The 22,072-nt window shown below is 44.1% G+C and overlaps 2 protein-coding genes across 2 annotated transcripts; both read left to right on the forward strand.

Annotated features, from left to right (window-relative positions):
- Positions 1-1,813: 1,813 nt before the first annotated feature.
- On the forward strand, positions 1,814-5,738 carry LOC129177426 (fibronectin type III domain-containing protein 7-like). The gene is made up of 7 exons (XM_054768546.1): positions 1,814-1,832; positions 1,928-2,188; positions 2,272-2,532; positions 2,602-2,862; positions 3,553-3,810; positions 3,911-4,168; positions 5,449-5,738. The coding sequence occupies exons 1-7, from the start codon at positions 1,814-1,816 to the stop codon at positions 5,736-5,738; spliced, it is 1,608 nt and encodes a 535-aa protein (XP_054624521.1).
- An 87-nt stretch (positions 5,739-5,825) lies between these two features.
- LOC129177418 (uncharacterized) lies at positions 5,826-22,056 on the forward strand. The gene is made up of 30 exons (XM_054768524.1): positions 5,826-6,056; positions 6,141-6,398; positions 6,953-7,213; positions 7,293-7,553; positions 7,626-7,895; positions 8,380-8,637; positions 8,739-8,999; positions 9,094-9,357; positions 9,555-9,815; positions 9,883-10,137; positions 10,213-10,476; positions 12,078-12,338; positions 12,766-13,023; positions 13,098-13,361; positions 13,445-13,702; positions 13,792-14,052; positions 14,208-14,465; positions 14,559-14,819; positions 14,893-15,150; positions 15,219-15,479; positions 15,555-15,812; positions 16,930-17,193; positions 17,263-17,526; positions 17,704-17,973; positions 18,059-18,319; positions 18,917-19,177; positions 19,260-19,550; positions 19,925-20,164; positions 20,261-20,302; positions 20,454-22,056. The coding sequence occupies exons 1-30, from the start codon at positions 5,864-5,866 to the stop codon at positions 20,729-20,731; spliced, it is 7,575 nt and encodes a 2,524-aa protein (XP_054624499.1). The 5' UTR covers positions 5,826-5,863; the 3' UTR covers positions 20,732-22,056.
- The last annotated feature ends 16 nt before the right edge of the window (positions 22,057-22,072 follow it).

The following is a 22,072-nucleotide window of genomic DNA, read 5'->3' on the forward strand; positions in this document are numbered from 1 at the left end:
AGATTGTTAGCACGACACCAAGCTATGAGGTCCGCCACCTCTCTTCTGTATGATGTTTCAACACCACCAGTGATCAGTCCGATGACTGTAGTGTCATCCGCAAATTTAATGATGCTGGTGTTGTTCTGGGAGGCCACACAATCGTAGGTGAAGAGCGTGTAGAGGAGCGGACTCAGCACACACCCCTGTGGGGTCCCAGTGCTCACAATTCTTGAGCTGGATGTGCGATTGTGGACTCTGACTGACTGGGGTCTGCCTGTGAGAAAGTTAAACACCCAGTTACAGAGGGAGGGAGACAGGCCAAGTGTGAGGAGCTTATTTGTGAGTTTGTGGGGGCTGACTGTATTAAAAGCAGAGCTATAGTCTATAAATAGCATTCTGACGTATGTGTCCTGGCCCTGTAGGTGAGAAAGGGCTGTGTGGATGGCAGTGTTGACTGCATCATCCGTGGACCGGTTCTGGCGATATGCAAACTGTAGAGGGTCCACAGTGGCCGGGATGCTCTTTTTGATGTGGGTCATGACTATTCTTTCAAAGCACTTCATAACAATAGGAGTGAGTGCTATAGGGCGATAGTCATTCAAGCAGGTCACGTTGCTCTTCTTGGGTACGGGCACTATGGTGGTGGACTTAAAGCAGGTCGGTACAGATGCTTGTGCAAGCGACAGGTTAAATATGTCAGCAAGCACATCAGCTAGCTCTGATGAGCAAACCCGAAGTGCGCGTCCTGGGATGTTGTCTGGCCCTGCTGCTTTTCGTGGGTTTGTTTTGTTTAGAACCCTGCGCACATCAGCTGATGTCACCATGAGAGGTGAGTCCTGTGTGCTCCCCAGGTTCAGCCACCCTCTCTGCTCATCAGGAGTTTGGGTGTCAAAGCGGGCATAGAACTCGTTCAGCTCATCTGGAAGTGTGGTTTGGCTGGACGTGGCTACGCTACTCTGCTGTCGATAGTCTGTGATGTGCTGGAGCCCCGCCCACTTGCGCTGAGGATCTGAGGTGGAATAGTAGCCCTCCAGCTTCTGTCTGTACTGTCTTTTGGCCTCCAGTATGGACCTCCTCAGGTCATATCTGGCCTTTTTGTAGTCATCAGCGGTGCCCATGACAAATGCAGTCGAACGAGCACGTAGCTTAGCCCTTACATCACAGTTCATCCACTGTTTTTGGTTAGGGTATTTTCTGTAATACTTGGTGGTGGTAACAGTCTCTATGCATGTGCTAATGTAGCCAGTAACAGCAGAAGCATATTCATCCAAATCAACAGTACAATCTTCCCTCCCCGCTGCAGTTTTAAACACATCCCAGTTTGTGCAGCCAAAGCAGTCCTGAAGTACTTGATCAGTTTCTTCATTCCACACTTTAACTGCTATACGTACAGGGGGAGCTTTTTTAAGAAGTTGTCTGTCTATAGCATTGTACTACCAAAAATTGTAACTCATATGAGCTATTTGTTATATGTTGTCATTGTTATATTTGTCCAAACAAAGGTACCTTTAGTTGTATCAGACATTGAAATGAACAAGAAACTGAAGAAACAAGGGTGGTCTAATCATTTTTTCCATGACTGTATATTATTATTTATTTATTTTTATTATTATTATTGTTATACGTATTATTTACTTAGTTAAATTATGATGTATTATTATGATGCTTTATTATTATTAATATTATTTATTATGTGGTATTGCACTATGAAATGATCTGTTCCATATTTATTTGTTTATTTATTCTTATACTATTTTCTTATTTTTCTTGTCTCTCATGTCTTGCCTTGGTTGTTTTATTTTATTTTGTGATTATGTTCATTATGGCATTTATGCAGAGCTGCAGGAAATGTGAATGTCCCTTGGACAAATTGAGCCTTACCAAAAGGCTATTGCTGCATTAAATCCAAGTAGTGACTTATGTGTACGCTCCCCCATCTCTTCAGTTCCTTGCACCCCCACCATTGTTTCGGTATCTGCCGAATGCAGCCAAGAGTCTGCCAGAATCAACTGGACGACGAGCATTGGCGCCATTTTTTACATCGCTGTTGTTCAGGATTTGGATGGGAATTTGCACAGCTGCAGTTCAGGTGGCACTGACTGCTTGGTGGAAGGCCTGAGATGCGCACAGAATTACACGGCCCACGTTACTGGAACCAATCTTAAGTGTAACAGCAGCACCAGTGAGGAGATAGCTTTCTCTACAGGTAAGAAAAAGGAACAGTCAACTTTCTGATGTCATATTTACTGCATACATTTAATTTTTAAATCTCCTCTTCCTTTTTCCCAGCACCTTGTCCCCCTGATAACATCGAGGCATTCAGAGATTGCGATGCCAACCATGCGCTGATAGTCTGGCAAAACCACCAGTCCACTGGCATCTACACTGCAACCATAGAGGATCAGAGTGGAGCTCAACTTACCTGCAACAGCAACACTGTCAACAACTGCAAAATCCGTGATCTGCCCTGTGGAAAGACATACAGCGTCACTGTCACGAACAGTGATGAAAGCTGCTTGTCTACCTCCACACCCATCAGCATGGACTCAGGTACTGCCGCATCAACAAGACAAAGTACAGACTAGAAATGTGCTCACAGCAAAACATGTCTTCCTCTAGTGCCATGTGGTCCAGAGGATGTTGAAGCTAGTATCGACTGCGCTACTGGCAAGCTGACTATGACTTGGAACATCACTATTCCCGCGGAGAACTATACGGCTACCATTTCCAGGGGCATGGGTCAGCCCATACACTGTAACTCCACAGAAACCCAGTGTACCACAGGAGGGCTGGCATGCGGCAGCACTTACTCTGTGACAGTTATGTCGGTCACTGGTTCCTGCTTCAGTCTGCCCAGTCCAGAGGCCACTGTGCAAACGTGTAAGACACAAAACATCTCGAGTTACATTATACCCAGCTAGCACGAGAAGCTAACACAGCAGTGTTCACTCAGTGTTCCTTCTTGTCAAACAGCACAAACTGATGGAACACTGAAATGAATGACACCAGTCACGGAATATCAAAATCAAAGTCCTTAGTAGACAAACTAACTAATGGCAAACTAACACTGCTCATTACTAGCTGAAAGCCCTGTCAAGCCAACAGAAAGTCGCACCCTACCAAAATAAAACTGCTAACAGTGCTTAACATCGCTGTCCAACACTGCAGCTTAGTCATCCACGTGCCAACTGACATTCATTTCCGACTATCATGGTGCATGGTGCATGCTTACATCACGGTAACGTCAGGTGGATATTCTTTGCTTGTCACATTAGTCTCTTCTCACCTGTGTCTCAAAAAGCCACAAAAAAGGAAACATCAGTACAAAGTTAATCATTTAATCCTGTATGGTACTTCTATTGTTCTTACGCCATTTTTCTCTTTGGCTTGTCATCCCCGGTCTTTTCTGCTTGCATTTTGGAAACGGTACTCTTTTTGTGAACATCATTTTCACAAGCATTTTTGTCAAACTCCAAATGAACATTTACATTTGTTGCATTCAACCTTCATGGTACATAAGGATGCTTATGCTGCCTTATAAATTTGCTTGCTTCTCCTCTTTCCCGTCAGTGCCTTGCCCTCCTACTGGGGTCACTGTTGAGACAACGTGCACTTCATCAGCTCCTGTGTCATGGGTGGCCAGCAACAGCGCTGAATACTACACTGCTTTTGCTGTGAGCGGCTCTGGACACACCTTAGAATGCACCACCAATGAAACATTGTGCAACCTCTATGGCCTCCGGTGTGGGGAGGTTTACACCATCGGTGTCGCAGGAGTGAACGACAACTGCACAGGTCTACAGGGAGACACTGTGGAGCTGTACACGGGTAACACACACTTACCAACACCCTCATTTCTAGTCAATAATCTTTTATCATTGTCACTGAGAACAGTGACAGTGATTAATTCACTTGTGTCCTCCTACAGTGCCATGCAGCCCCACTAATGTGTCCAGCCAGTTGGACTGCTTGGCTGGCACCGCTCATTTGTCCTGGGCCCCATCTCCAAATGCTGTGGATTACGTTGCAGTCATCAACAATACTGAAGTCTCACACAGCTGCTTCAGCTTAACTGCCAATTGCACTATCAACAACCTGCTTTGTGACAACTCATATGAAATTTTTGTGGACACCCATGATGGCAACTGTGTCAGCCCCTTTAGCTCACCCCAGAGACTTGGACCAGGTATTGAGTATAACCAGTATTACCAGTTTGGATCAATTCAATTAGCTTTCAGTTCACTGTACAATAGAAAATCTCTTCTGTAGGCTGGTTGACTTCTAAATTCCCCCACAGAAAATTAATAGGGTGAATAAATTGGTTCCAAACTGTTAAAATGTTAAAACTTTAATCACAAGTAGTTAATCATTATATACTAAAACCAGGTAAAACTAAAGTAAAGTAAAAGTGCTTACCCTTTGAGACAAGACTGTAAGAGATAATAGAGAAGCAACAGGAAGGTGTAGAGCCATATAGGTACCAAAAATCGTTTTGTATCATAAACAGCCACATGCCAAAAGAAAGATCATAAAAATCGATTTACCTAGTTGGCATTGCTGATGCAGAAACACAAGCTGGAGCTGGGTTTTCTGTTTCAAACGGTTCAGTGACAACCTTAACTGAATTGTTTAGCTTGGTAGAAGTATGCCTTCAAAATTCTCCCGTTTGTTTGTACAGTCTTAATAGACCTTCCTTAAAATCCCAGGGATTCCTTCTCGATGCCAAAGCTATTGATGACCACCATCCATGTCAGTCACATCTTCATGCAAGTTTTTATTTTCTTAGTACCGTGTGCTCCAGTGGACGTCTACACCAACTTGTCATGCAGCGACAATAACTTAATGGTGAGCTGGACAAACTCTTCTTGGCCATTTAACTACAGCGTTACCGCCACTCCTCTGTCTGGAAATATGACTTCAGCCACCTGCCACACTGAAACAACTAACTGTAGTCTGAGTGCCCTTCACTGTGGCCAGACTTACAATGTGTCTGTGAAAGCCCTCTCTGGAGATTGCAGTGGGCCGTACAGCATCCCACAGACCATCCAGACAGGTATTATGAATGGTTTAAGGGTAGTGTGATGTTTATTACATCCATTACATTTTTGTACAATATCTTGTCTCTCCAGCCACTTGTGCACCTCAGAACTTGCAAGCAATGACAGATTGTAGCACAAACTCCATTTGGGCCTCGTGGGATGATTCTATGGGTGCTACCTCCCACACAGCAACATTGACTGGACCCAATGGCTTCTTTAACACGTGCTCTACATCGGGCGTCACATGTTCTTTTAGTAATCTCCAGTGTGCCACACAGTACAGCGTTGAAGTAGAATCACATGACCACTACTGCACCAGCTCCTCCACTCAAATGACGACAACCACAGGTACTTTATAAAATTGGGAGATGAAGCAAGTAATTCCCTGGGAATTTGACATTTGTCCTCATGGTATGTCTTCCTCCAGGACCGTGTGACCCAGTCAATGTGACCACCGTACTCCAGTGTGGCTCAGATGCAGCCACAGTGTCATGGAATGCTAGTGCTGGAGCCACGGCATACACGGTTTTGGCTTACAAATATGGTTCACAGTATCAAGCATCCTGCTGGGCCATGGCAACTTCCTGTCAGTTGGATGGGCTTCAGTGTGGAGCAATATACAACCTGACTGTGTTAGCTGAAGACACCACATGTAACAGCACTGGAGAGAACACAACAATCTTGATGACAGGTAATCATAAATCCATTCCACCATGAGATTGTAACCCTTTCCAAAATAAGCAAAAATGAAACCTTGCTTTCATTCTCTCGCAGCTCCATGCTCTCCATCCATTGAGAACAGCACCCAAATCTGTGGTGCTAATTCCTCCTCTCTGTCATGGATGCCAATGGCTGATGCCATAGGTTATATAGTCAATGCAACATCCGCAAGTGGCCACTCGGTGTCCTGCAGCTCAGACACTCCAACATGTGCACTAACAGACCTAGCGTGTGGTGAGACCTACACAGCCACTGTCATGGCTCAAGGAATGCAGTGTGACAGTCCGCCCGGACCCAGTGCTAACATTACCACAGGTGGGTGCAATCTCCAGGCCTGACAATTCATCCTCCTGCTTCACACGATTAATATTCTTATGTTTTTATCTTTTTTGCCAACAGCTCCCTGTCCTCCAACACTTATATCTAAGCAGTTCATGTGTGGCAATCACACAGCCGTGCTCAGTTGGAGTGACAGTGTTGGACATCTTGGCTTCGAAGCGCGGATAGCAGGAGAGAACTATCTGGTCAGCTGTAGGACTACAAGTACCAGCTGTGTAGTTCATGATCTACCTTGTGGCTCGGATTTTAATGTTACTGTGCAGACTGAGGGGGCACAGTGCAACAGTACCCCTAGTATCTGTCAAGTGTTACAAACTGGTAAGGCCGCCGTTGGTTTAGTGCTTAAATTTAGACATCCCTTTCTCACCTTGTAAAATATTCAGAATACTATATTAGAAAATAAAGTTGATATTGTGTACATGCATATTTTTACTAGTACAACAATACAAAAAAAGCTAATGCTAGCTAGCACAAGCTCGCACTAGATTCAAGATTCAAGAGATGCACTACTGCGCATAACAACAAAAGTTCAATGTCGACAAAAGTATCAAACAAAAGAAAGTTATTTTTACCCTAACTTGAAAATTATTAGCCAGCGTAATTTGTTTGTTGGGAAAACATTCCTGCAATGCAACAGCTAGCTTAAACAATAGCATTATAAACTTGAATTGATGATGCTAAATAATTGCTAGCGCTAGGTTCCGGAAAAAAAATTCACGCAAGACAACCCACATACCCAAAAACTAAGCTTAGTATAGCATATATAGAATATGTAAAAATGAAATTGTAATTTCTACATGTACCTTATTTTCATGTAACATTTTACCTTCAATGTCCGAGAGCATTACATTACATTTTGTTTTTCTTTCCAGTCCCGTGCGCCCCAGAGAACATTAGCGCCACGCTTGTGTGTTTCAATCACTCAGCCCTGGTGTCATGGGTGGGAAGCCCCAGTGCTGTAGAATACACAGTGACGTCTACAGGCCAGGATGGACACACACATGAATGCCACACCAACACTACCAGCTGTAAACTGTCACACATCCACTGTGGTGAAACGTATAACATCACTGTAACACCGCACTCTGAGTCATGTGCTGGACACCCTAGTCAAGTCTACACCTTCAGAGCAGGTGCACGTTCATTCATTCATTCATTCTGCTGCATTTGCGAAAGAGAATATTCATTGGTGTTTTACTTCCATGTCGCTAGGTCTTTGTCCTCCTGAGAATGTCACCATTTCCACAGCATGTCAGGACAACCCCACTGTGTCATGGTCCAATGTAACCAATGCTGAGATGTACATAGCAACAGCGACCGCCGATGATGGGCACACACACAATTGCAGCTCCGACAGTTCTACCTCATGCCAGTTCACTGACCTCCACTGTGCGCAAACGTACACCGTCACTGTGGTTACTGTTGACCGGGGCTGTTGGAGTGGGCCTAGCTCAGCTGTGGAAGTGACCACAGGTGTGTTGAGTAGCTGATATTTATATGCAGTACCCACACATGAACACTAACTTTCCTTGTGTGTCATCCCAGCTCTGTGTCCGCCCACTAACCTGGCGGGGCAGGTCGCCTGCAATACCAATGCAGTGACCATCTCATGGGATGAGAGTTTAGATCCGTGGGATTCCTACATTCTGGAATATGAGCCTCTTAGAGGCACGCCACTTACTTCAACGATGACGACCTCGAACACCTCACACACTTTGACCAACCTGCAGTGTGGACAGAGATATTCCTTCTCCATTGCAGTTCAGAAAGACCTTTGCCAGAGCAGCTACAGCCCTCCTCTGGAATTAAGTACAGGTAGGATATGTACAGGATACTGTATGTAGCCCAGCCAATAGCACTCAATAACTGACTAACTGAACAAGACTCACAAGCCAATCCCACATAATATCGTATTGACCCGAATGTAGGCTACCCTTCCTTTTAAAGACCTAAAAAATATATGTTTATTCTATTTCTTATCTTTCTGTCATGTTTGATGAGTCTGCTTCATTGATCACCATTATCTTAAAATTGGCATCATAAGTCTCCTCTGTTGTTTACTACCTGACCCAACCTTTGAAACAGTGTTTTCGAGTCTCTCCAAGTCACTGGTGTGTGTTTTTGTGGAATGACAGGAAGAAAAGCTCTGACTCTTTTAGGGGAAAGTCGTTTGACATTGGTTTGCGTGTATAAATCTCTAGAACCCAAAGATGACCCTTCTTTTCCAGACCTTTTTCTGATATTAGTGCAACTGCTACCATGAGTAATAATAAATGTAATGTTTTCTTCCAATGCCCAGCACCCTGCCAGCCCACAAACTTCACTGCTCATGTAGACTGTGGGTCAAACAAAGGCAACTTCTCCTGGTATGAAAGCAACGGAGCAGCTTTTTACACAGTAGAGGTGACGGGGGAGCACGGTCATGTGGCATCCTGCTCATCCAATGACACTTCCTGCGCTGTCAGACTCCACTGCGGTCGTTCGTACTCGGGCTCCCTGGTGGCATCCACCGAGAGCTGCAACAGTACCGAACACACCAATATTTATTTCAACTCGGGTAAGACGCGCCCTGCCTCTCACTAAGTGAGCTGGCATAGGCTGACCCCTAAAAGGATATGTGGTATGGATTTGCCTCATAACCTTTGTATTCTCCCCCAGCTCCTTGTCTTCCTGAAGATGTCCTAGCTGTACTGGACTGTGACTCCAATGAGATGAACGTGAGCTGGTCTGAGACCCCTGGCTCAGACAACTACACGGCCTGGGCCATCAGCGCTGACCGACACACAGCCTCCTGTAACTCCACATACAACAATTGCTCCATCACTGACCTGCAGTGTGGCCACGTCTATGAGGTGGTTGTCACCTCATCCTCTGTTAACTGTGAAATCATTGCTGGTTCTGACTATAAGGTCCAGGCTGGTGAGTCCCACAAAAAGAAGAAATTGTATGTTGCAGGAAGGATCAAATGCGGCTCTATACTGTATGTCTTCTACCTTCTTCTAACCACATATAGCGCCCTGTAAAATGGAAAACACCACAGCAGATCTCAACTGCAGCTCCAACATCATGACAGTGACGTGGGATCAAGTCACCTCACTGGCTCAGAACTTCACAGTAAGAGCTACGTCCCCTTCAGGTGTTAACTCCACTTGTGAAACCAGTGATAGCAGCTGTTCCCTCCTGGACCTGAGCTGTGGTCAGCTCTACACTTTCACTGTGACGGGTCACACCAATGTCTGCATGAGCGCGATGAGCTACCCCACAGAGAAGCTAACTGGTACGCCTACTCCCCTTGGGACTACAGATGAAAATGAGCAAATATGCTAGAAACTGGCTCATTTACAGCCTGTACAGAAGTATCAGACTGTTCATTAATGTGCATTGTCCCAAATGAATGAATAAAAATACTCAATATTCCTCTCACGATTTCCAAAATTCCCCACCTTTACATACTGTACCTCTCTTGCTGTCCAGCACCGTGTCCCCCTGGAGACGTGTATGCAGGGATGAACTGTACCAGTCGAGAAGCTATGGTCAGCTGGACAACCGCTGCTGCAGCCACAGCCTACAGCGTCCAGGCAACGTCCACCTACGGTCACAACTCCTCCTGCATTGAGATGGGAACATCATGTGATCTTAAGAACCTGGTCTGTGGACAGAACTACTCGGTGATGGTGGAGGCGATGCATTCTGGGTGTGCCGGTCTAACTAGTAGCCCAGTCTGGCTTGCTACAGGTCAGTCTAAGATGCCATACAGTACTTGATGACGATAGAAAACAACCGTTTTGCTCTCTCTCCCCAGAACCGTGTGTTCCCATGAACGTCTCTGTCAACTACAATGTAAGCGATGCCCGTGTGCAATGGAGTGCAGCAAACGGTGCAAGTTCCTACTCAGTGCGGGCTGTAAATGATGCGGGCTGGGTTGTCACATGTAACAGCCCCACAAGCAGCTGCTATCTGAGTGGCCTGCAGTGCAGCGAGATCTACAATGTCACAGTGACAGCACACAACCAGGCTTGTGACAGTTTCACCTCCGATACCAGGCAGCTTAATACAGGTGCGTATCAAGAAGAGATGCTGTGATAATCTGGCAGTGGTTATGAAGTCATGTGTGTCTTTCCGATCATTTCAGAACCATGCCCCCCCACGAATGTTCAAGCCAGTGTGCAGTGTGAACAACTTACAGCAACTGTTTCCTGGGATCAGAGTGAGCTTGCTGTGGGTTATGTCGCCTACTTTGACGACTCATACTACGCTTTGACCTGTGAGGCTGCAGACACGGACACCAGCTGTGTTGTCTCAGGACTGATGTGTGGCACGCATTATTACGTGTGGGTCAAAGCGTTGGGAGAGGAGTACAACAGCTCTTCCAGCACAATGGTCTCGCTCACAACAGGTGAAGACATACTGTATTTTGTAACCTTGGATGCAAATGAAAAAAAATCACAACGTTCACACTAGTGGAGAAAATCTAGACTGCAAATCAACACAAATATGTACTGGCAGTGAAGAGTTAAAAATCATATGGAATATGCTCCAATTAATGACTCTATTCAGTTAACTTCAGAGTCTCCCATGGTTGCCAGGTGCACAGTCAACAAAAGCAAATAACTGCCGGGGTCCCCAATTCGAGCCTGGTCAAAAAACATTGGTATTAACAGCTGTAGCTTTTCTTAACTCCACTAGATGGCAGTAGGTTCACTGAAAATATGAGTGGTCAGCATCCAGCAGTTTGATCTATCTCTGTATGCACTTTAAAATGCTTGTTAAATTTGCCATACTGTTATTTACAATGAATTCCTCAGCGGTAGTAATGCTGGTTGAGCAGCTTGCTCTTTACCGCTATTACAATATTGGTTCCATTGCTGCTGTGTTGTGGAATATACTTGGTTAATAGATGACCATGTGGTCAAAGGCAAAGACCACTTTCTCATTTACTCTTAACATTATTCAAGTTAAAATATATAAGAAGTTTAAAACAACCACTCTCAAATTAATTACCTGCTTCCAATTAACACTTAGGTTAGGTTTAGGTAAATAAACAACCTTTACTATTATAATTAGAGCAGGGGTTTCCAAAGTGTGGGCCTTGGGCGATTTCCGGCCCGCGGCTGTTTTTTTATTGGCCCGTGGCTCTAAATTATCCATAGGTATGAATGTGAGAGTGAATGGTTGTTTGTCTATGGCGACCAGTCCAGGGTGTACCCCGCCTCTCACCAGCTGGGATAGGCTCCAGCATACCCGCGACCCCAGTGAGGATGAGCGGTATAGAAGATGGATGGATGTAAGGAGAAAAATATGTCGTCATTTTATGAGAATAAACTCTGAATATTTTGAGGATAAATAATGTCATTTTAGTAGCATAGATTTTAAAGAGAAAATAGTTATTTTTTAAAAGTTGTAATTTCATGAGAAACAAACACAACAAAATAAAATGGTAATATAATTAGGTAGAAAATTACATTGGGGAAAAAGTTATAATATTATGGGAATAAATATTATGGTAATAAAGTAAAAATATTATGAAAATAATATCATAATATTACAAAAAGAAAATTTACGAAGATTATTGAAGAAGAAAGTTGAAATGTTTGGAAAAAAAAAAAGTATAGAAGCAGGACCAAAGTTTGTACTAATAATATGCTTTTTCACCTACCCATATATCAGAAAGCGGAAATGCAATTTTTTCATGAAATATATATAAGTTCTTATATATACCATGAACATGTGTTGGTTAAGTGGCCGTTGCATCCTTTCATTTTTCACTATGTCATTATGTGGCCCTTGGTGAATTAGAAGATTTACGGTATTATGATATTGATATGATGGTATTAAGTCACTCTGCCAAGTCTCAAGGAAGGTTATAAAATAAAGACATTTATACCAGTGTTTCAGAACAAACGTTTACACCCGACCAGCAATGGTAAAAAAGGACAAAAAAAAAGTGTAACCCTACTATTAACACTATTAATTCATCACATTCTTCTTACATCTCAGCGCCTTGTCGACCTAGTGGTATTGAGGCTGTTCTGGACTGCGAGACCAAGTCCGCTACTGTATCCTGGCTACCCAGCATTGGAGCCGTGTCTTACGTGGCTGAACTTCCAGCCTTGTTGGGCCACACCACCAGCTGCGCCACCAACCACACCTACTGTTTGCTGCCATATCTGCAGTGTGGACAAGAATACAACGTCACTGTGACGACTGTGGGCGAGACTTGCAACAGCACTGGCCAAATGTCAGGATACCTCACCACAGGTATTGTGCGTGGCTGATCATATGAGAGAAAAATTATGCATTTTCTTTCACAGATCTGTGGTGTTGTAATAACATGTCTGCCCCAAATACCCCAAAGATCAAGATTACGGCACATTTAAAACCAATCCACTTTGCTGGGAGGTCATGTTATTATTTTGTGACAATCCATTCAACAGCACTATAACTCCGCTTAGATTTTGGTTTGCACATGATAGCGGCTCAATGTACTGTAGTCACTTACAAGAAAAGACAATAGTAGATCTTCGCACGGGGTGCTTCCAAGTCGTATTCGGACAAACTCCGTGTGAGGACGATCTTTTGTAAATAAGCAATTAAAAAGTCTGTTTTCTACAGTATGTCCCCTTTTAACATGAAGCGGTGCTTATCATGTCTGTATTTTCACTGATTGTAACTTTTGCCTTTGCAGAGCCTTGTGTTCCCATGAATCTGTCCATCTACTTCAGTATCGGCGAAGCTCATGTCATGTGGAACACAGCAAGAGGCGCCAAGTCTTCTTCTGTCCAGGCTGTGACTGACCAGGGATTGACAGCCAACTGCAGCACCAACGGCACCCACTGCACCTTAACTGATTTAGAGTGCAGTCAGATCTACAACGTTACTGTGACTGCACACAACAAGGCCTGCAACAACACAGCCATATCTGGAACCTACCAACTCATGACAGGTTGAAAGGCATGACTTGAGTTGAAAGGAGGTGTGAGTTGTGGATTATCTTGAATATGTGTGTTGTAATTTCAGAACCCTGCCCACCCATCAACGTTGAGGCCAGTGTGCAGTGTGAACAACTTATAGCTACTGTTAGCTGGGAGCTGAGTGAGCTTGCTGTGGGTTATGTCGGCTACTTTGATGACACATACTACACTTTGACCTGTGAGGCTGCAGACACAGAAACCAGCTGTGTTGTGTCAGGACTGATGTGCGGCACACAATATGACGTGTGGGTCAAAGCGTTGGGAGAGGAGTACAACAGCTCTTCCAGCACAATGGTCTCGCTCACATCAGGTACTTCATGCTCCTGTGACCATGAATAGCAGAAGTAGAATAGACAGCCATTTACAAACACTTGTTCATACTCTTTATGCTAGCTCCATGCCTGCCCACGAGCATAGAGGTTGACGTGAATTGTGACTATGATGGTGTGGCAATGGCTTCCTGGAATGCTACTCACGGCGCAGCAAACATTTCCCTGACAGCCAGTGGAAGTCTTCAGGTGCAATGTGAAGCCCAGCACAACACCTGTAACCTGACAGGCTTAAGTTGCGGGGAAACCTACAACCTGAGCCTCACAGCAAGCAACAACCAGTGCACCCTCACGTCACATCTGTACTCTAACGTCACCACACGTAAGTTTGCTAAAAAAAAAAAAAAAATGCATTTTCAGACCTCAGTTGTTTTGTTTGATGGATGACTGTGTAATACATCTATTCCACAGGCCCATGCACACCTCAGTATGTGAATGCTGTCCTGCAGTGTGGCTCTGATACTGCCACCCTGTCATGGGACAAGCAGTCTGATGTGGAACTTTACATGGGAAGCGCCGTCACTGCTTCAGGAGAGGTGCATTGGTGTAACTCCACAGGTTATTCCTGTGAATTCACAGGACTCTCCTGTGGGGAGACGTACAACTTAACTGTGACAGCAGAGAGTCACGGCTGCCACAGCCAAGCCAGTGACACAGTGGTCATACACACAGGTACTAAAACTGTTGTTTTCTTTAGTGGACATGAGCTAAGGTGTTGCATTTCAGTAAAATAGATATCACATTTATGTTCAACAACACGATTACTCAATAGGATCAATGCAAATGTGCCTCATGCAACTTTTGACTCATGCCTTCCCTCATCCAAGATCCTTGCCAGCCTGTGATGGTTTCGGCTCAGGTGGTTTGTCAGAGCGAGGGGGTACAACTTTCCTGGCATCCAGCGAGTGGCGTGGTGCATTACTTAATCACAGCCACAGGAAGCCTCGGCTACGTGGAGAACTACAATACGACGCAGACAGACCTGACTGCTGTCCTACCATGCGGCCAGAACTACAGCGTTATTGTGCAAGGCCAAGGCAGCAAATGCAACAGTCTCCCAAGCAGCCCTGCCTTTTTCAAGACAAGTACGATCTTACATCCAAATGCATATACTGTATAGTGCAAGCTCTAAAGTTGAAGACCACAAAAGTGGATAACCATCCCTCTTCCATGCACAGCTCCATGCACCCCTCGTGATGTGACAACCTACATACAGTGTGAGGGGAGCACAGCCTCTGTTATGTGGGGGGCAACTGAAGGTGCTCTAAAATATGCTGCAGAAGCCACTGGGCTTGATGGACATGTTCACTGGTGTTACAGCAACACCACCCACTGCACCTGGGATGACCTGCATTGTGGGGAGCAATACACAGTCGTGGTGAGGGCGGAGGATGAGAACTGCACCAGCCTGAACAGCAACAGCACTGTCATCTACATGGGTACTTGGAAAGAACATCATATATGAAGATAACGATCAGATTAACTGAAATGACATATTTGATGTATTTTCAGATCCCTGCTTGCCCCAGAATGTACTTGCATCGGTTGACTGTTATATGAACGTTGTCTCTCTGAGTTGGGACACCAGTAACGGGACGATGATGTACGTGGTCTCAGCTGAGGCGGGAAGCCAAAGTGTTGAGCTTAGCACTAATGACACCGTAGCGCAGTTCTCGGACCTTATCTGTGGGGGAAATTACAGCTTCACAGTGACACCTCACGGGCACTACTGCGTGGGCATGACCAGTGTTCTTGCCTCCATACAGATATGTACGTTTAATATCATTTTAACAAGAAGTCTGTGAAAATCCAATCTGATGTTGATGTTTTGTCTCAAGGGCCATGTCCACCTGAGGGGGTCTACACCACACAGGACTGCCTCTCTGGTATCGTCATGGTAACATGGCAACCCAGCGACGGGGCAGTACACTACACGGCCACCATGGAGTCAAACAGCGGCGTCTCCCAAAACTGCATGTCATACTCTGATAGATGCAACGTCCCCGGACTGACCTGCGGATACAACTACTCTGTGTCCGTCACAGCGAGCAACCATCAGTGTAACGTTACCTCCATGGAGCCTCACAGTCTGCAGTCAGGTGAGAATAAACATGCTTTTCTCTTGTTATTGAATTTCCTCAGTAGATACAGAACTTTCTATCATTCCCTCGCAGTGCCTTGTGTTCCTACTAACGTCTCCGTGGAGATGGACTGTGCCAACAACACCGCAGTCGTGTCCTGGTCTGTCAGTCACGGTGCATTGAAGTACTTAATGACAGCCTCCAGTCACTATCGCAACATCAGCCACCAGACCTCTGACCTCAACTGTACACCGGATGACCTCATGTGTGGTAGCCGATATTCCATTCAAGTGGTGGCAATGGATGACAACTGCTCCAGTGTTCCCAGTCAAGTCCTGGTATTTGACTCAGGTGAGGGCTCATGCAAAGATTACCATGCTACACAATCAACAGGGTTAATGATTAAAAAGGTAAATTAGATTATGACGGAATGTTTCCTCTCTGGCAGCCTCAGCAGATTTAAAGGTCCCATATTATAGTATTTTTCAACAATTTAAAATAAGTGTCCGAGGTCCCACAATTTTGTATTTTAAGTGTGTTGCCCACAATCTACACGAGCATAACATCACCCAATATCTCCAATATTCTTTGTTGTATTGCACAGTGTATGTTCGAGATCTAACTTGAACGTTATTAACAGCAATAAGCTCGAATAAGCAATCAAATCAAGCAGATATAATTATTATATCATATAAATTATTATCCTGCCTCATTGTGAAGGCCATCAAGCTATGCGCATGTGCACTGTGCACATGGTCAGCCCACTAGTGAACATTTAAACGTTAACATAACGCTTTGAACCCGATCGAAATGCGGTCTGAACACTCGCAATGCTCAAAATCCTTCATGGTTCTACGTTTGGTTCTAGAGCGCAAACATTTGTAACCAACGACTAACCGAGATCCCATTTTCAGCTTCTGCAGACTTAACTAATCAATCATGAGTTACTTCACTTATAAGTAGGTCACAATAACAAATTTTGCTGGTCAATAATTAGCCTACAAATTATTGTCAATAATCAATATTATTGGCAAAAAAAAATTGTAGACTATTTTTTCATGAATTATATGGTATAATAATGAGAGTACATCGTATCAAAAGCAACAAACATTCATTTCTGAAGAGTGTTTAACATTGCAAGTGGAATGTCAAGAGCTTTTAAATAAATTAAACAAACAATATAATAAATTAAACAAACAAAAAAGACAAAAAAAAATCAATGAAAATAAAATGGACTCTGTCTCTGTTAAGAAAAAAAACACTCCAATAAAAACCAAACACACACGCAGTTATGTAGTTTTTTTTTAACTGTTTCATTAATCGATGTATTGATAATCGTGACAGGCCTACTTATAAGTACAATATAAATACATTGTGAATTGATAACATCTCAAATATACATTATCTCTTATTTTATTTAAATTATTTTTTCCTTTTATTAACTGTTTTTGTATGTCTGTGTTCGCAGCACCATGTCCACCCCAGAATGTGACGACCCAGCTAAGCTGCATGTCCGACAACTTGACAGTTTCTTGGGACTCGGTCGGGGATGTTGACTACTTTTTGGTGTGGATAAACGGGTACATGGGAGGAAGCAGCGACACCTTTAACACCACCAGCACAGAGTGTTCCACTAGTAACATGATATGCGGGAATAACTACACTGTCCAAGTCGCATCCGTCAGAGGGGACTGCCAGACCAGATCCAAGCAGACCCACAGCGTTCTGTCAGGTATGAAACCCTAATATCCAACTTTTCCTCCATTTGTCTACGCTCAACCTCTTGTGGTCTTCTTTCCAGCCCCATGCCAGCCTCAGAACATCCAAGGCAGGCTAGACTGCGTGACCAATTCGGCCTGGATCTCATGGGACACCGCCATGGGCGCTGACTGCTACACTGTGTCAGCAGTCGGGGAAGACAACAGCATGGCCAACTGTACCACCTGGACAAACACCACCTGTGAGGTGGAGGACCTGGCTTGTGGCATTCTTTATAACTTCAGTGTGACTGCAAAGAACAGCCAGTGTGAGAGTCAGCCCAGCACAACCATTGACCTGCAGACTGGTAAATGAGTCTATACTCTGAAATAATATGATTTTATTGCATTTTCTCTAAAAAGAAATTCAACATCAGGAAAAAACATTTAGGTATTCAAATGCTAGATTGGAGCCATTCATTTTACAGGTGACAAATGTTTTGGCCTTTTCTTTTCTTATTCTTTTTGTGTTTCTTATTTCCCAGCCCCCTGCTCCCTGTCTGGCATTACAGCCATCCCTCAGTGCCATAACTCCTCCATCCTCGTCATGTGGGAGCTCGCAGAGGGCAGCGAGGGAGACACGGTGTACACCGCCACAGCTGAAGCCAGTGACTACACGTACTTGTCTTGCAATGGCACTGGGACCAGCTGTACCCTGCATGGGGCGCAATGCGACTTCCACTACACCATCATCGTTGCTGCTTCATCAGACCAGTGCAGCAGTTTGAGAAGTCCGCCGTACAGGATAAGCATGGGTACAAACTATATAGTAAATATGTTCCATTGTTTCACAGGTAAAATCCAAAATTCTGAGTACCAACCCAACTATGTTCTTCTCAGAACCATGTCCACCTAATGAGGTAAACGTCACCGCCTACTGTGAGGAACACAGCGCACTGGTGTCCTGGACCCGCTCCCCGGTTGCTGCAACCTACCACGTTGTTGCAAAAGCTGCAGATGGACACATATACACCTGCGACGCCTTCTCCACCAACTGCAGCTTAACGGGACTCCACTGTGATGAGCAGTACGCAGTGTATGTCACGTCCAGCCACGAGAACTGCACAAGTGCAGCCAGCTACAATGTTACCCTCAACACAGGTGTGTGTACTTTATTGCATATACCAAAAAAGAATGGGGTTTTATATATATAAGAAAACATGGAAAAGTTGCGTCTTATATGCTTTTTATTAAAAGCGACTCACATGACAATGGACAAAACCATATGGGCAACAATATAATTATAAAATATCTTCTTAAATATACTTATTAAACATGGAGCACCATAATTGTGCAAACAATTTCCTGGTCGTGTCATGTATTAGTGCGATCAATTGTTGCTAGGCAGAAATTTATAACTGTACAATTCAAAAGCCCAAACATAGGCCAGTCACTCTATTTGCGGTTTCCATGACAACTTGGGTCATACTTCTTCCTGTCATACACACGCCAGTGACTCGGCGAGATGCAACTGTCGAGCGTCTAAGAAATCGAATATTCTTTTTTTTATGGCAGTCTGTCTAGGTGTTTTTAAAATGATATTGCAAACATGATTTCCCCAGAAACGGGTCTCGAATAAGAGGGATCGTTTTTTATTCGGGTGAACACAGTAATCGCCTTTAAATGTAACTAGTAATACGTAATGTAGTACATTTTGAAAGTAACTTGCCCAACATTGTCCACTATTAATGTGTGCAGGTCCTTGTCGGCCAGATGATCTGTCAGTGACCTTCCACTGCAGTAATCAGTCTGCAGTGTTGTCCTGGACCCCCAGTGATAATGCTGTGGACTACCATGCCTGTGCTCAGTCATGGAGCGGAGATATGCTCTACTGCCACAGCACATATCCCACGTGTACCATCCAGAATCTGGATTGTGGGGTGCTGTATAACTTCTCTGTCCAGGCTTCGGACGGCACTTGCAACAGCTCCTTCAGCGACCCAGTTCAGACAGGAGCAGGTATCCCACTGCTCAGACATTTAATATGCTTTGCTTATGTAGTAGAAAGCTGGTAATATATTAAGTATTCCTCCTTTTTCAGCCCCTTGTCCTCCAGATGCTGTTCAGGTGCAGCCTGGGGTGATATATATGGACGTCCAGACAATGATGTTTAGCTGGATGGACACAGGCTGCACAGAAACGGAGTACCTGCTGATTTTAACAGGAAACCTGCTGGGAGACAACCAGGCTCAGTTTGAGCTGTCTTCCTACTGGACAAACAGGACATCATTTGAGATTCCACTTCCTTGCGGGTCATGGTACTCGGCTGCAGTGGAGAGCCGCAACATGGCCGGAACCAGTGACCGATCTGTGCCTCTTAATGGAACAACAGGTAGAGCACACAGATAGGACGTTTCATTAGGTACACAAAGGGTTCCACTACACCAGGGGTGTCCAAACTTTTTCCACCGAGGGACACACACAGAAAAATTAAAGGACGTGGGAGCCATTTTGATATATTTTGTGCATTAAAGAGCCAATGTAGGTAAATAAAATGTATGCTAAGCAATTTGAGGTAAACATTAACATCCAAGAGTTTGTGCTATAGGTGACAAAGCAAATTTTTGTAATATCTATTATATCTTTTGATGATTGATTACATTTTCAGAATATGCCAAGGGCCAATTAAAAAAACACCCCTGCACTACACACATAATGCCTGTGTAAAGATAATAATGCACGCTTTCTGCTTATCCGCCCCAACAGCGCCGTGTCCACCAATGAATGTGATCTACAGTAATGACAGCCTTGTCACCACAGTTTCCTGGGACCCATCAGTGTTTGCCACCACATACTCTGTGTACACGCAAACTGTTTCACTCAGTTCCCAGCTGTGCACCACCCCAGGCCTGTCCTGCTCCCTGCCCCCCAGCATCTCCTCTGCAGAACTGCTGATCACGGCCAGCAATACAGCCGGAGAAAGCGAAGGAGCGAGCGTCACGACTGGTAGGAGCTCATGCTGGAATGGTCCCGCAGATGGACTGACACACACACGGCTGCTTAAGCATTTTGAGAATCTGACCGCGCTTTCTTTCTTTCTAGTGATTCCACATGAACGCAGAAAAAGAGACCTCAGTGAGAGTGGTGAGTGAGAAAGACGGCAGTTTTGAATTACATTCAGTAAGATTTAGGTCTGCCAAAATAGCGCGTTAACGGCGGTATTGATCCAAGCAGCACTTACAGATGTTATGTTTAGTCTCTTTCTGTAAAATGAGTTTCACTTTTCCTCTCACAGAGGGCCTGCCAGCTCCTGTGGTACAGGCCAAAGTGGCAAATTCAACAGTCATTGCCGCCGAGTGGTCCCAAGTCGACTCTGCCATTGATTACAAGCTGATGATCACGCAGCAGGGCATTGCTGAGGGTCCACAGGAACTAACAGTGATCGGGGAAAGCATCATCCTTGTCGATCTGAGCCTCAACTCCACTTACTGCCTTACGGTGTCGGCAAGGAACAATACCAATGTGGGACCAGAATCGGAACCTGTCTGTTTGCAAACAGGCTCGACCCACTGACATGTCCACACTATACACCTGATGATAATGTGACGATGAAACCTTACAACACCCTGCTTAGACCTGCCGCAACTCAAGAAGTTCTTTTTTTGACTAGCAATTGCACGTTATATGGGCAAAAGTATTGAACCACAGCACTTACTGTAATTGTTTATTGAGACTGAAGAAGTGATTGCCACCACTTTCAAAAGGAAGTTACACTTTTTACCCTTAGGTAATCCCAAAACGGTCCCTCTCATACTGTATAAGCCTTTTTTTTTTAATTTAGCTATATTAAATCTTTTCAGCACCTTCCAGCCAAACCATTTTTCAAAAATCTATTTTGGATGTTTTTATGCCTTTTTGTAATAAGAACCTCAATAGGAAAAACACAAAATATACAAAATTTTCCAAAGTAGAATATTTGGGATGAGGTTATTACTGGGGCTGCAACTAACAATTATTTTCTTAGTCGATTAATCTGAAGCTTGTTGTTTCAACTAATCCAGTAATCGGTTAGGCCCAAAACAGACCAAATCAATACGAACCAAACACTTAACAGTTACTGGTTTGGTCTGCAACATATCAGAAAAGAGGCAAAACTGTTGATTGATTGTTGCAGCTTTAGTTATTACAGCCTATGGCAGGGGTGACCAATGTGCAGCCCGGCCGCCCATTTACGACCTGTGGCTCATTTGTTTCAGTGGCCCATGGCACATTGTAGAAATAAAATTAAGCAAAAAAAAAAAACCCAGCAAAAATTGTAAAAATGGAACACAAAGACACAATGTAAAGAGGAAAGGCTGAAATGTTGATACTAATAACACAAAGCTTTGTTTTGAACATATACAATTTTACAAAATAAAAAAAAATAAATAAACATAGCCCCCAGCATCCTTTGTTTTGATTTTCTTTGAGAAGTTTGAACATCACTGTGCCAGTGTCCAGTGGGACCAAATCCGTTCCGACTGTAAAAAGTGTATAGATAAGTATATGCGCATCTACTACTACCTATACTTACCTGACAAACTACTTACCTGACAAAAGGGGATTGTTACTTCACAAAAAAAAAAAATCATGGCATGTTTCAGAAATAAACCTTAAAACTGACCAATACACTGGTAATCAAAAGTCATGGTATGGTTTACTCAGTCAAGATTGTGAGTAAATGTGACTCCTGACCTCACAAATGCGCTCCAAAATGCACAGAAGCTCTTTAAGTGTAATGGCCACTATTTTTGTCCATATAGTGTAGCGAATTTACACTACAAGGCAGGTAACAGATCCTAATAAGTCTAACGTGTTGTTTCAAAAAACAGAAAACTTTCTATTGCTACATCTTAATGGCTGAGGTTTTTATAA

Source organism: Dunckerocampus dactyliophorus, chromosome 2 (genome assembly GCF_027744805.1).
Source record: "Dunckerocampus dactyliophorus isolate RoL2022-P2 chromosome 2, RoL_Ddac_1.1, whole genome shotgun sequence".
Classification (NCBI taxonomy): Eukaryota; Metazoa; Chordata; class Actinopteri; order Syngnathiformes; family Syngnathidae; genus Dunckerocampus; species Dunckerocampus dactyliophorus.

Coding starts and splice junctions, on each gene's coding strand:
- LOC129177426 (XM_054768546.1), top strand. Junction 3,811..3,910: donor CACTGTGGAGCTGTACACGG/GTAACACACACT, acceptor GTCCTCCTACAG/TGCCATGCAGCCCCACTAAT. Junction 4,169..5,448: donor ACCCCAGAGACTTGGACCAG/GTATTGAGTATA, acceptor GTCTTCCTCCAG/GACCGTGTGACCCAGTCAAT.
- LOC129177418 (XM_054768524.1), top strand. CDS start 5,864: ATGCCAATGGCTGATGCCATAGGTTATATAGTCAATGCAACATCCGCA. Junction 17,974..18,058: donor GCCGTACAGGATAAGCATGG/GTACAAACTATA, acceptor TGTTCTTCTCAG/AACCATGTCCACCTAATGAG. Junction 20,303..20,453: donor AAGAGACCTCAGTGAGAGTG/GTGAGTGAGAAA, acceptor TTCCTCTCACAG/AGGGCCTGCCAGCTCCTGTG.